At 44.1% G+C, this 14,944-nt stretch overlaps 1 protein-coding gene across 1 annotated transcript in view; it reads right to left on the bottom strand.

Moving 5' to 3' along the window:
• The window catches only part of SHANK1 (SH3 and multiple ankyrin repeat domains 1), a 1,748,119-nt gene that overhangs the window by 1,285,001 nt on the left and 448,174 nt on the right, over positions 1-14,944 (bottom strand). Inside the window, exons 7-8 of the mRNA XM_085616131.1 lie at positions 13,268-13,435; positions 11,999-12,115 (exon numbers count right to left, since the gene is read on the bottom strand). Of these exons, the coding sequence (XP_085472257.1) occupies positions 11,999-12,115; positions 13,268-13,435 (285 nt within the window). The remainder of the gene's footprint in view (positions 1-11,998; positions 12,116-13,267; positions 13,436-14,944) is intronic.

Genomic DNA, 14,944 nt, shown 5'->3' on the forward strand with positions numbered 1-14,944 from the left:
AATAACTGAAATCCGATTTTCACAGGGGGGCACCCATGTATATCTTGTGGCTGGGCCGAATCCATGCTGTAAAAATGAATGTGCTACCCATTTTATTATACTTATTACTGGGCTTACCGATTGCCCTGGACCATGGATTCTTGGTTAACTTACGCTCCATGATTATATGATTTATCTCGCAGGGTAAAAGAGCCTGTCTCCCATGTAAGCAACTACGCCTACTTAAGTCCCTGGGAGGTCTGGCACTACCGCACTTCAATCTTTATTACAAAGCCTCCCAACAACGAGTAATCCAAGAATGGTAAGCGGAAGCTTCTGACAAAAAACGAGTTAACTACCTGTACACAATGGTTCTCCAGTATTGATACCTTTCATAGATTCACATGCTTTGTATCTTCCCCGTCGTCATGGTGGGAGTCTCACGGTAAAAGAATAACCATAGCAGTAAAAGAAAAACTGCATAGAAAAACCCATAGGGAAGTATATAGTTTGGCAACATATCACCATTATTATTTGGTCCAAACACCAACCAATCAGCTGCCAGCCCTGAGATCACAATCCCCAGCAGAGCCACCATACCTTAGATTTCCAACCAGCCCATAGAGAGCCAGGAATGAATCTAGAGATAAAAAGTGGTCTATCCGCTAAACAAAGGGGAGGCGGGCAGGCCGCATGTGAATCTATGAAAGATATCAATACTGGAGAACCATAGTGTACAGGTAAGTAACTAGTTTCTTCTCCAGTATTGAATCTTTCATAGATTCACATGCTTTTTATCAGAATAGTCAGCAGTAAATAACCGAAGCAGCGTTGGTAGGCTAGACCCCCTTTTTTTTCTGTGTAGGGCTCTGTCTCCTAATATTAGACATCATAATGAGTTATGCTGCTCCAAAACAAAGTTATGCATACAAATGCGTATCACCATGTTAATATAACATATGAAACAAGATATAACAGACAATCAAATCAAAATACATATATATATAATATATATACAGAATAAGAGAGTACCTTAGTGAAACAGGTGCCGCAGAACTGCTTGTCCAACTGCGGTGTACGCCTTCCACGCAGTGTCCAGACAATAATGTCTGGTAAACGTGTGTCTATTTGTCTATGTCGCCGCTCTGCAAATGTCCGGAAGCGATACTCCCGCGAACAATGCGGTCGACGTTGCCATCTTTCTTGTGGAATGTGCGCGAACTCTAGCACGCAAAGGCTTTCCTACCTTTTCATGACATAGAGTGATGGCCTAGACTATCCATCTTGAAATGGAAGATCTTGATAAAGCTAAGCCTTTCTGGGCCCTGCAAAGGCAATAAGCAACTGGTCTGTTTTCCGAAATGATTTTGTCTTGTCAATATAAAATTTTAGACATCTTCTGATGTCCAAAAAGTGGAGCAATTTCTCTGCCACTGAAGATGGATTCTTGAAATATGTAGGTAATACAATGGGTTCATTAAGATGGAACACCGTAGGGACTTTGGGGATAAATTTTGGATTTGTCCTGAGAATGACTGTCTGATTTAAATTGAAGAAATGGTTCAGAAACCGAGAATGCCCGTTTCTCACTGACTCTCCTGCCGGAAGTGAGGGCGAGTAATAATGCCATTTTCCATGGGACGAACTGTTAAGTCAGCCTTGTGAATCGTTTGAACGGATGCTTCATGAGACCTGACAACAATACATTAAGCTGCCACGGAATGGATGGTAGCTTAACAGGAAGGAACACTCTGAACAGTCCTTTTAGAAATTCCTTTATAATCCTCTGCGACCAAAGCGATGGATGATTCAGTGTTCTACGATACCTCGATATAGCTGCAAGATGTACTTTTATTGAAGCGTGGGATAACCCAGCTTTGGCCAGGTGAAGCAGGTATGGTAGAATTTTCTCCGGCGAGGAGTGAAAAGGATGCAGATGCTGACCAGAACACCAATGGCAAAATCTTTTCCATTTTGCTGTATAAGTTTTATTGGTAGATAGTGCTCGAGAGTTTGCTAATATCTTCTTACAGTCCTGAGAAATGTCTGTGGAATAAAATTTGTGCTCATGAGGTTCCAGACTGACAAGTTCAGAGAAGTTAGTAGCGGATGAAGGACTTGCCCATCCCTCATAGAGATTAGGTCTTCTATCAATAGAAACTGTACTCTGGGAGTTACAGACAGCTGAAGGAGTTCCGAGAACCAGAACTGTCTCGGCCAAGCTGGGGCTACTGGTATCAGATGGCACAGTTCTGCTCTCATTTTCCATAGTATCCTTGGAATGAGAGGGAACCGGGGGAATGCGTATGCAAACATCCCTTTCCAACGAATGTGTAGTGCATTTCCCCACAGAGCCCTTCTGAGGAAATCGACTTGCAAAATGTTTGCATTTCTTGTTGTGCTGATTTGCAAATAAGTCCAGAGTTGGTTTACCCCATAGTTTGAATATCCTCAATAGCTGGGTTTGATTTAGCTCCCATTCGTGACAGATTGAAGCCGATCTGCTTAGATGGTCTGCTCTCGTGTTTTGTACACCAGGGACATGCTGTACCTGTAGGGAAATGTTGTGCTGAAGCATTCAGTTCCAAAGTTCTTGGGCTTGTGCTGAGAGATTTTTTGACTTTGTGACCCCCCGTTTCATTAAGTAAAACATTGTTGTCGTACTGTCTGTCTTGAATAAAACAGGTGAATTTCGAATTCTGGGTAGGAAAGCTTGCATCCCAGGAACACTGCTCTTAACTTGAGCATGTTGATGTGTAATTGAGCTTCCTGCATTGACCAATGACCCTGTATTTCCAGTTCCTGAAGATGAGCTCCCCATCCGTTTAACGAGGCATCTGTTGTCATGAGATAGCTTGGAGATTGGAGTTCGAACATCCGACCTTGTGATAAGTTTTCCCTGATGCCCCACCATGACAGAGCTTTTCTGATCTGACGGTTGATCGTAATTCGATCCTCGAAGGATCCTTGGGCTTGAACCCATTGTTTGTCGAGTAGTTCTTGCAGCGGCCGCATGCAAAGTCAACAATTGGGGACTAACGGAATGCAAGAAGAGATCATTCCCAGCAATGATTTGTAGATCCTCACTGAAGCAAATCTTTTTGTTTTTAATCGTGCTGACAGTTCTATTATCTTTTGTGTGCGCTCCTTCCAGGGGTACGCATTTGCTTCCTGAGTTCGTCATACGGCTCCCAGGATCTGGAGCGACTGCACTGGTACCAGGGAAGACTTCTTCATGTTGATTCGCAATCCTAATTTCTGGAATAGAACTACGCAGCTTTCAAGGGCTTGTTGTGCCTCCTGGAACGATGCCCCTTTTATTAGCCAGTCGTCCAGATATGGATATATCTGGTGGCCTTGCTGTCTCAAATGCGCCGCGACCGGACCCTATGCATTTTGTGAATACCCTTGGTGCGGATCTGAGGCCGAAGGGTAACACCTTGATTTGGTAGTGGCGCCCAGCCACTGTGAAACGTAGATACTGCCTGTGTTTGATGTGAGTTGGTATGTGAAAATAGGCATCAAAAAGATCTAACGATGCCATGTAATCTCCTCTGTGTAACATAAGGAGAATCTCTTAAAGCGACAGCATACGAAACAAAGTATTTTTGATATATTCGTTCAGGCCTCTCAGATCCATTACCTGCCTCCATTTGGAGGACTGCTTTTTCCGCACAAGGAAAAAATGTGAGTACAATCCTTTCCCTCGCTGTCCGATGTTATTGACAGCCACTGGTACAAATAGCGAGAAAGGTAATGGATATGATTGGGGCATGACACGGCGGACGGCGCCTGAAAATCTTCACTGTCTCCCATTGGAGCCCAGTGCCCTTCCTCTCGTGGTAGACTTTTTCCCAGACTGCTGCTGATAAGGTGTTAGAGGAGCAAAATTGCTGAGTACTACTGTACTGACGGTATCCCTGTTGATAAGGTTGATATCTGTTAGATTGAAAGGAAGATCTCTGATTGAACCGACCTCTTGATCCTCTTCCACGAAAAGTTTTAAAATGTTCTTGCTGCAGAGAGCCTAAGGCTTTTGCAGTATCCGTGTTTGCTTTTATTCCTTGTAATGCCTCATCAAAATGCTTTCCGAAAAGGTTCTCGCCATCAAAAGGCATATTCACTATTTTTGCCTGCACTTCGGGCCTGAAAGATGTAGCCTTCAGCCACCCCTGTCGTCGAAGCGATACCGCTCCAGCCATTTGTCTGAATCCAATCGACGAAATGTCCATGGCTATGTTGATGGACTCGGAAGCAGCCCTAGCTCCATCTTGCAGAATTGGAATTGTCCTTAATGACTTTCTGGAGGTTTCTTTAAAATCGTATAGAAAGCATTCATTTTCTTTCACTGGCATAGGAAGCTCGAATCTTTTGGAAGCCTTCTCCATAAGATCATGGAAACCACCAATGTCTTCTGGTGGTGAATTTGCCGGAGGTGGCGCTGGACCCGGCAAAGGAATGACATATTGATCCCACTCATCAATTCCATGGTCGTCTGGTATTAACTCTCCTTCCTCTGGTTGATCCTCTGGTTCGCTTTCCGCGAAGTCTAATTGTTATTACCTTAGGGGTATGAACCGCTTGCACCTGAGGTGGAGGTTGCAGTACCGGAGTCTGAAATGGTTGCTGTGGTACACTTGTGGTGCTAACGGCAGGAGTATTGGCATCTGGGAAACGCCGATAATAGTCGTTGATCATATGTCTCAAGTCGGAGACTAGGGAAATAGGCATAGATATTGCGTCTTCCCTGATATTATCGTCCTCCTCTTCATCATATTCATAGGCTTCCTGGAATGATTCGCACCTCTTGGATCTTTGAACTGTTTTAACCTGAAATGACAGTTCTTCTTGAACCTCCTGAATGTCCTCATCATCTGTCTCTTGACTTTTAATGCGGAGTTCGAAGGACTATAAGCTACTCCGTAAGGTCCTTCATCTTCTGACTCCTGTAACTCCAGTAGTGTGGAAGGTGGAAGCGGCGAGATTTTTGTCCAAGCCGTAAACTCTGCTGTTTTCTTGTCCGTTGACGAGCCCGTCGACAGTGGGAAACTTTTTATTGTGATGGATCTTGTCACTCGAGATTTGAAAGTCGTCGTCGACGGCACACTCGTCAACGAAGTTTGCACATTCGCCGTCGACGGTGTCCTCGTCGACGGTGAAGTCGTCGATGATGTCTACAATGCGCTCGTCCTCGAGACGGTCGTCGACGTAGTCGTAGCTGAGGTCGTTGACGTCTTCGTAGGGGTCTCGAGACTGAAGACACCTTGATTTTCGTCGATGGGAGCGACGACGGAATTCTTTCCTCAGAAGACTTCTTGAGAGGTGCATGAGGCAAAGACGACAATGAGTCTTTGGCCTTTGGCTTCTCTGTTTTTTGTTTTTCACCTCAACTTTCTCCTCAGACAACTCCCTCTTAGGTTTAGAAGAGGAGTGTCCTTTAGATCCCCCCTCAGAGTCAGAGTCTGAGGCAGCCTTCTTCTTTTGAAGCCATAATAATAATCGCGCTTCTCGGTCTTTTAAGGTTTTTGCTGAAAATGTGCGACAGTACTTGCACTCCTTAGGGACGTGCTTAGGGTGAAGGCAGTACAGGCATTTCTTGTGAGGGTCCTCAGAGTATAATCTGGCCTTCCCACAAGATTTGCAAGATCTGAAGAGCCTCTTCTTAGAGCTTTCAGACATGGTGAAGTAAAAGAGGAAAAACAATACCTCAATCCAAGAACTGTAGGAGGGTCAAAAGTTCATCAAGTAACAAGAGCTGAGCAAAGCTCAGGGAGACTCCTTCTCACACGACGGTGTTTGGAAATCTGAGGTATGGTGGCTCTGCTGGGGATTGTGATCTCAGGGCTGGCAGCTGATTGGTTGGTGTTTGGACCAAATAATAATGGTGATATGTTACCAAACTATATACTTCCCTATGGGTTTTTCTATGCAGTTTTTCTTTTACTGCTATGGTTATTCTTTTACCGCAAGACTCCCACCATGACGACGGGGAAGATACAAAGAATGTGAATCTATGAAAGACTCAATACTGGAGAAACACTGGTTACACATGGATAGGGCAGCAGTGGAGAGGTATATTTGGGACCTTCTCTGGAACCCCAAAAAAGACTGTCCTACAAATGCATACTTGAGCACTCCCATGAAGACCACACTTGAAGTCTGGGATGAGGTTAACTGTACAGTTGCTTTGACCACCTTTGCCTCTCCATTCACACCGATACATTATAACCCTGCCTTAACCCCCAGCTATGCACCTGGGGGCGTTGATGCTTGAGGGGAGGGAGGTTTCCTTATTGTATCCGACCTCTTCCACAACTGGGACATTCTCATATTTGAACACTGCCAAAGAAACGTTCAACTTTCACTGTCAGAACATTACCATTATTCGTAACTTCGACACTAGGTAGTGGCTGAAGACATGAGAGACGCAGCTACTAGGTAGAGAGGTTTGTGAAGATGAGAGGGGGCTCAAGAGGCACTATCTCCTTTTTATACTCCTTCCTAATTTTGACTCATGTCCTACCATGCCCACAACATGCAACTTTCTGGGAGCAGACGCTAGGTAGAGATATAGCTCAGGAGAAATGGGTCAGACTATGGAGAAACATCCTTAAGTTTAATGATTCCATGTGAATACGGGAAGGCCATTATAAGGTGCTCTATAACTGGTACCTTTACCCTGCGAACTAAAGAGCCTCTTCCCTGCAACTTCAGAGCTGTGCTGGAGAGTATGTGGCATGTTAGGTGACTTTAGATATATTTGGTGGGATTTCCCCTTCAATTACCCCCTTTTGGTCTGAAATTCTAGCACAGGTCAAAGAGATTTCGGGAGATCAGATACCAGATGACCCTGGTTTTGTCCTTCTGGGCCTGCGAGATAACTCCTTTAAATGCCAAACAATAGGCTGTGTTTAGGGGCGGCTAAAATGGCAATAACAGCAGCATGGAGGAGGACAGATGCAACCTCATTGACTCAGTGGCATTCTCATCTATGGCACTCTATAGCGATGGAACGCATGACCGATATCTAATCGAGCACATTTAAAAACTTTGAATATATGTGGGGGCCATTAGTTCCTTACCTCTCTTGGGGGTTACCACTATACGCATGCCCGACACCAATACGGGCTTTACACCTATGTCAGTATTAATAGATAGCCCTGAAAGCAGAGATAGGGGTAGCCCCATAGACACCGGAGATACACCCCCTACCTGAACAAGTTATCTCTTGAGCATACCAATAACGCCCATAGGCTTCCCATGGACCTTTAGCTGATGGTTTCTTTTTGTTTTCTTCTTGGATGAGTTTAACATTGTATATAAAACGAAAAGAGAAAACATCCTGGTCCAAAACCCAGAAGAGAGATCTAGTGACAAAGCCAAATATAAAGGGGTTGGATGGTTCCATGAAAGAGGTGGTGTTGCATTAATTCATAAATCCAAATGGGCGGTCTCCCTTCCCCCATTTGACCAAATTGACAGCATTGAAGGTCTCCCCTTCAACGTCCAAATCTCCCCATCCTCTTCTTGTTCTGGAATTCTTATTTACCGCCCCCCGCATTCCAATGTCTCTCACTTACTGGCACTGGCGGACTATCTTACTCAGCTTAGCACACGATACGCCAATTTCACCGCTCTAGGAGACTTTAATCTCCACGTCGATAATGATTCCTGCCCCCACAGCAGTAATTTCATTTCGACGCTAGCCGCTTGTAAGCTTGTCCAAACAGTTACTCTACCTACCCATAAAGCCGGTCATACTTTGGATCTGATCTGTTCCAATCTACCATCTATCCGAGTTACATCTCCCATCCCGGTTATATGGTCGGATCACTTCCTCATCCCTTTCGAGATTGACATCACCCGCCACGCTAGACCTGCCATCACCCCTAAATCATCAGGTAGAAACTGGAGTTGCATCACTCCTGAATCACTCCTGGGACACCTCAAAAACTTTCCTCCTTGTCTGTCGTCCGATCCGGACATATTGATCGATAATCTGGACTCATGGATTACTCAGGCCTTGGATGCCTTAGCTCCCAGCAAACCCATAAAAACCTTCAGGGCGACACCCTCCGCACCATGGTACTCTGATGAGCTGCGGCAGAAAAAGGCCTCTTGTAAATCCCTCGAACGCCTTTGGAGACTCAACTTCTCCCTTGACAGCAAAATCACCTACAAATCAGCCCTTAAAGAATATCGGAGAATGATTGAAAGACACAAACGTGATTTTCTGGCATCCCGAATCCAACTTGCCAGTAATGGCCCTAGGGAAATTTTCAACATAGTGAGATCCTTCACAAACCCCATTGCGCTGACTCGTACTCAGCCTGCCTCCCAGTCGCTTTGCGACAAACTCTCTAAATTCTTTGAGGATAAGATTGAGGACATCTACTCCTCTTTCCCCCTCCCCAAAACCGCAGGGCAAAAAAAGAAACTTTCTACCCCCTCGCCCCAGCTACCTACCCTATTCGAATTTGACACCATATCAGAAGTAGACTCTCTGGCCGAACTAACCAAATGCAAATCAGGCTCACCCAAAGACCCCTGGCCGGCCAAGCTCTATAAAAAACATGCACCCCTTCTCAACCCCTACCTCAATCTCATCTGGAATGATTCATTCAGAACGGGCTGTTTCCCTGCCAAATGGAAACATGCCTCCTTAGTTCCCATCCTAAAGAAACCTAACCTAGATCCAGACAATCCCAGTAACTACAGGCCTATTTCTCTTCTGCCTGCCCCAGCCAAGATATTGGAAAGACTGGCACATTCCCAGCTGTCGAAATACATTGAAACCCATGGTCTTCTCCACGACTCCCAGCACGGCTTTAGGTCGGGCCACAGCACCGAGACGGCCCTTATTGAAATGGCCGACTCGGTGAGGTGGACGCTTGACCAAGGATCGAGGGCGGTGCTGGTGCTGCTGGATTTATCGGCAGCATTCGACACCGTCTCTCACAAAATCCTGCTGGGAAGACTGGAGGACCTTGGGCTGGGTGGAGCTGTCCTGAAATGGTTTTCATCCTACCTTTCGGACCGCACACAGCAGGTTTTCACACCCCCTTTTTCTTCTCTGGCCAGACCACTCAAATGGGGAGTCCCACAAGGCTCTTCCCTGAGCCCGCTCCTTTTTAACGTGTATTTCACCCCTCTGGCCAAGTTGATTGCACAGACGGGGATCAAATCTACCTCCTACGCTGATGACATCCAGCTTCTTTTCACTTTCGATTCTCACTCTGCCTCTGCTTTTGATCCTTTGAAATCCTGTCTCAGGGACATCTCGAGCTGGATGGATACCAATTCCCTCCGGCTCAACGCCGGTAAAACAGAGATCCTTTTTTTCAACACATCATCCCCCTTGGATTCCAGTATATGGTGGCCAGAAGACTTAAGCTTAGCTCCCATCCCTAAAGACTCGGTGAGAAATCTCGGAGTCCGCTGGGACACTCAACTTAGCATCAAAAATCAGGTGCAAACAGTAGCAACCTCCTGTTTCGCCAAGATTAGAATCATAAAACGCCTCATCAATTATCTGCCGGCAGACTGCCGTAAGACTGTGATCCAGGCCTTGATCATATCCCATCTTGATTATGCTAATGCTCTCTACCTTGGTATCACAGCGGGCCTCTGCCACAAGCTCCAGACGGTCCAAAACGCCGCCGCACGGCTGGTTGAGAGAATCCCGGCCAGACACCATATTACTCCTCATCTCCGTAAGTTACATTGGCTGCCCATAGCAAAAAGATGTGTATTCAAGGCCATGACTCTGGCCTTTCGAGCTTCAAAAGGCAAGGGATCGGCACACCTCAAAAACATTCTTCGACCTTATGCCAACTCCAGGACTCTACGGTCCAATACCCTCCATTTCCTGGAAACCCCCCGATGTAAACGATCTCGGGCCGGTGGCAAAACCTTTGAGGTCTGTACCTCTCAGTGCTGGAACAAACTTCCATTAGCCTTACGCACCTGTCAGACTGAATTAGTTTTCCGTAAATCCCTGAAAACACATCTGTTCTCCTCATAAATTTGGATATCTGCCCCTACGACCTCCCTTTGTTTCTCATTGTTTCAGCGCCGGGACGCCCCGTTGGGGCCGCTGTGCGCTTTATAAATCTCCCAAATAAATAAATAAATAAATGTATTGTAAAAATCTCAGGTATGAGGAACTCTGGGGTGGAGTGGAGATCAGAAGCCTTCTTCCTCACTGGCCGGAGTTTCAGTATTTGGAAATGAGGTGAAAATACTATTAAACGTAGACCATTTCACATTATTTTTCAAGAAAGTTAATTTGAAACCACATTACTTTGTAACTGATGTCAAAGATTCAAGAATGTGAATCTTTAAATATCCAGTCCTGGAACACCATTGTTCAGTGAATAAATGTGAAATTAAACAAATATGAGAGCATAACCTTGATGTAGAATACTCCAATGTCGCACTGTATACTGTAAAGATCTCAGTTCTGAGACTAGTCTTTCTGTAGAGCACAGACGTGAAACTCAGACTTTCATTCAGAGTTGGCCAGAGCAGTAGTCCAAGAAGGGATCCCATCCATGCCAGTGTTCCTGCATCTGAAATTACTAGATGAGAGAACCCCGAGTCTGTTATTTCCTAATCTCCAACCAGTAAAACCATCAGGGGTACTGGGATAAGCAGGGTACAGAGGCACAGCGCAATCTCCAACTAAACACCTCCCATAGCCTGAGGTGAGCATGCAAACCTCCCCTCTGCAGCCCCTGATTCTGCTCTGCACCCAACATCCTCCCAACGTCCGCCTTGCATCTTCCTACCCGCTCTCATTAGCCACCAGCTGCGAGCAGCTGGTACATGGCAATGTAAACGTCTCTAGAACAGTGGGTAACCATGCGAAAATCTGATAATCTTGGGTTTGAGCTGTGATTCCTTTAGTTGAGTTTGGGCAGAAGACCATTCACAATTGGTAATTCCAGTCCCAGTATCTACTCCACTTACCTTGGGGCAACTCATAAAGAGGTCCAGATTCTGCAGCAGAGTGCACAAATATGAAAGAAATGCTAATTTTAGATGAAATACTAGGCTCGGTGTAGGGTGCAGAGCTATAAGCTTAATCTTTATTTAGGGGGCACATCTGTGAGAGTAAGCTTGGTATAAAGTGCAGGGCTGTATGCAGGGTGGACAAATGAAAGACTAATACTGAATGCACAGATGTTACACATGCCTTGTAGTAAAATGCACAGTTGCGAGACTGAAGACCTCAATTAGAGGTTGGCGGATTTCACGCCTAGTCTGCAGAGTTCTTTGCGTTTCCCTGGTAAAGGACTGCCGACATTATTTAGAGATCTCCACTTGCCTTGCAAACATGAATAACAAGCGGGTTGCCATGCTGTTCTGGGTTGCTCTGCATTTTATTTTCTATCTCACCAACAAACAGCCATCGTAGCCCTGATAGGCAGAAAGATTTCTCTTTCTATGTAAGGGATGGTTTTTTTCATGTCCAGATAAGCATGCTATGGTGTCTTGTGCGGAAAATTCCAGTGGTAGGTAGAGAATATACCACTGTGACCTGGTGCTCCTGTGACATATGGGCCGCTGGAGCTGGGGTTTCTGATGGTGGAGCCAGGTGAGTCCTCACCTGAAAAATTTTGTAGTAGCCCCTAAATCTACAAGAGGTGGGAAAATTGCAGATTTAGCATATCGGCCAAATTCTAAATGACTGCATAAATTTGCTGTAGGGTGCACAGACGTATGAGAAGAGTGCAGAGTTGTGAGATCAAGCTTATTGTAGTGTAAGAATATAACAATAGCCTTCGAAGAGTACCTCGCAGCAGTAAGCAGAAATGAGTTTAATCTTGTAGTTGAGTGCTCACATTTGAAACAACACTTATGATGTAGGGCCCAAAGCAAAGCATAGCTGTGAGACTAACCTTGTAGTGTGTGAGGAGGTGAGACCGCTTGAAAGCAATGATGTGGTTTTAGCTTTGCTCCACAGTGCTTAGACTTGAACGTAACTTATGATAGAATGCACAGAGATACAACTCACCTTGTTGTAGAGTGCACAGATGTGGAGAGCTGTGTTTCCTGAGGCATTCTGTGCTCCTGGATCCGCACCGTAAAACAAAAGGTGCTCTAAATGTTGGGTGTGTCCATACTGACAGGCCTGGAATGTATAAAAGAAACGGGAGCACATTGTGTTTTGGAGATCTGAGAAAGTACTCATACAGTCCTTTTAATTTCAGATGCCCACTTTATTAGTGCACCTCAATTGAAACATTTCAACCACTATCTAGTCCACCACAAGGAGAGCTAGAATAAAAGTTCTGGAGGTCCCTTACAGTTCCTGCTCTTGAAAAATAAATTCTAGGGAGTACTCACTGACCTTGATACATAATATGAGGCCATCTGGATCTCCGAGAGTATTGGTTCTAATGGTTCACTCAATGTGGTATCACTAGGTTCAAAGCCCTGAGGAATCACACACAACAGAATCAGAGGGGGGAACGGATGACTCGCAAGTCCTAGTCATAAAATCATAGTCCTTCTAAAGGGCCTAGATCTAAAGGATCACTACAGCAGAATCAGATCACAGAGAGTTTACGCTCAGCCTAGGAATGGGATCCAGAGATTTGACAGAGTATTCTAAAATAAACCACTAGAATCAATTCTCGAAGATGCTGGCGGCCAGGCAATGCTCTAGAATCATATGTGTGATAGGACAGTCTTCAATCTTACTCTGGAGAGTGAGAACTAGTAGTCACTCCTGTAACACAGCATGTACAGCCTCCTATCATGAGTGAGTGGCAAATATATTTAGTACTAAAATGAGTCAGAAAAGCCTCAATTTCATAGCTCGACCAGGATAAGCAGACAGATCAACTAACAACTAACAGTTCTGAGATATAGACCAATAGTCAATAGGGCAAGTGTAAGCTTATTAACTGTCAGTCCTATCAAGAGCAACACTTATAATCTGCAGATGATTAGGATTTTAAATGTAGAGGACGGGTGTCCCACCACCTAGAGCTAAACACTGAAAAGGAACTGCTCCCACTGATTTTCTCGGAAACTCTTGGCGAGAGGTTGAATATGTACACAAAGCTGTTTGATGGATAATAATCATCCGGTGGGGACTAGGACAGAGTGTGTTTCCTTAGTAATACAGGTTATTTCAATTAAAATTATGGAGACATGTAATCCTGAAAAAGACTATCAGCATATGAAAAGTAGCAAGGGAACATGTGAAGGAGGTCCTCTGAACTAAACAAGGGTGAGGTCATGGGCACTGGAAGTTGGAGGCCTCTGAGCAACTTACCTGATGGATCTCCTGCCAGCCGTTCTCATCCAGCGTGCCAATGTGAGCTCTATTGTAAAGGAGGAGCTCACAGCAGCGGGGGTCTCCTCCCACGATTGCTGTGTGATACAGAGGAGTCAGCCCACGACGATCTTTATGATTCGGAGAACCCCCCAGGTCCAAAAGAGCCTGAAAATACACAAAACTTCCTGTGTTAATTGGGCCAGTGGCAATGTATGTCTAAGTAGCACACGTATGTTTATGTTACAACAAAAAAGTAAAAGTATCTCTAATTATCATTGATATATGCCCATGTAATATATTTGAAATAAGAAAATAGCTGGATACAGAAACTATAATGCAGAGATGTGCATGTAGTCAATAAGTTTGGGATTAGAGAAAAGCATGGCAAAGATTACTATACTCTGCTACGATTTGCATGGTGACGTTTCTTTCTCTGTTAATAACCGTGGAATACAAATTTCTATGAAAACATGGTATTGGGATACAAAATATAAAGGTAAATGCAGCTTAAGGAAAAAGTTAGCTTAAAAGATATATAAAGGGGTGGGGATAATAATAAAGTGGAGTACTGGGAGACAGAAAATGGGAAGGGTTTAAGAAAAAAGTTAGAGAAAAGGGTCAAAGTAATAAAAGAAAACAATGATGGAAGACTAGGGGTCCCACGAGGAATCTACTACAAATAAATGGAAAACATTAAGCATTAGCAAAAACCAATAGGTACAGGCTCCAAAAGACCCAGCTACTGGCATGGACAATGTTTTTTATTGGCCAAATAAAAACGAATGCATCAACAAGCACATGCATATCCAGCAACTTTGCAATGGGTTTCTATTATTAAAAACCTTTTCCTGGATGACTGCAGATGTGTATACATACATTGTGACACATGCGAACACCTAAACCATGAGCGTAAATGCATTCTGTGAATGAATGACGGCTATTTTCAATTTACTTATCTAACATGGCAGACCGCCATGATAAACCTGTAAGTTAAAAGTAAAAGAAGTGCAAGCATAAAAAAAATAAAAATTAATATATATATATATATATATATATATATATATATATATATATATATATATATATATATATATATATATATATATTCACTGAAAAAACCATAGGTTTCACACACGTTATAGTTAGCGGACATTTCACTCATAAAAAACCAATGAAATTCCCCCGTTATAGTTAGTGCAGGCAACTATAACTCACGCGACCGCAATCCACTGCTGATGACATATGTGTCTTTATGAAAAAAAAATATTTGCAATATATGTATAGCTAAAATTTAATGGAAGAAGACATGGGCAAATAAGTGTCTAAATACAGTATTAGCATCAGCAGAGGATTGCGGTCGCGTGAGTTATAGTTGCCTGCACTAACTATAACGGGGGAATTTCATTGGTTTTTTATGAGTGAAATGTCCGCTAACTATAACGTGTGTGAAACCTATGGTTTTTTCAGTGAATTTGCAAGGTTTTTTAAATGCTAATTCCTAACTATAACGTGTGTGAAACCTATGGTTTTTTCAGTGAATTTGTACGTTTTTTTAAATGCTAAGTTACTTTACGCCGTTCGTGGCGTGCGCGCCCACTTCACGCAGTTCGTTCCGTGCGCGCGCGGTGCGCTTTGCGCGCCCACTTTACGCAGTTAGTGCCGTTACGCTGGATG

Source organism: Triturus cristatus, chromosome 7 (assembly GCF_964204655.1).
Source record: "Triturus cristatus chromosome 7, aTriCri1.1, whole genome shotgun sequence".
Lineage (NCBI taxonomy): Eukaryota > Metazoa > Chordata > Amphibia > Caudata > Salamandridae > Triturus > Triturus cristatus.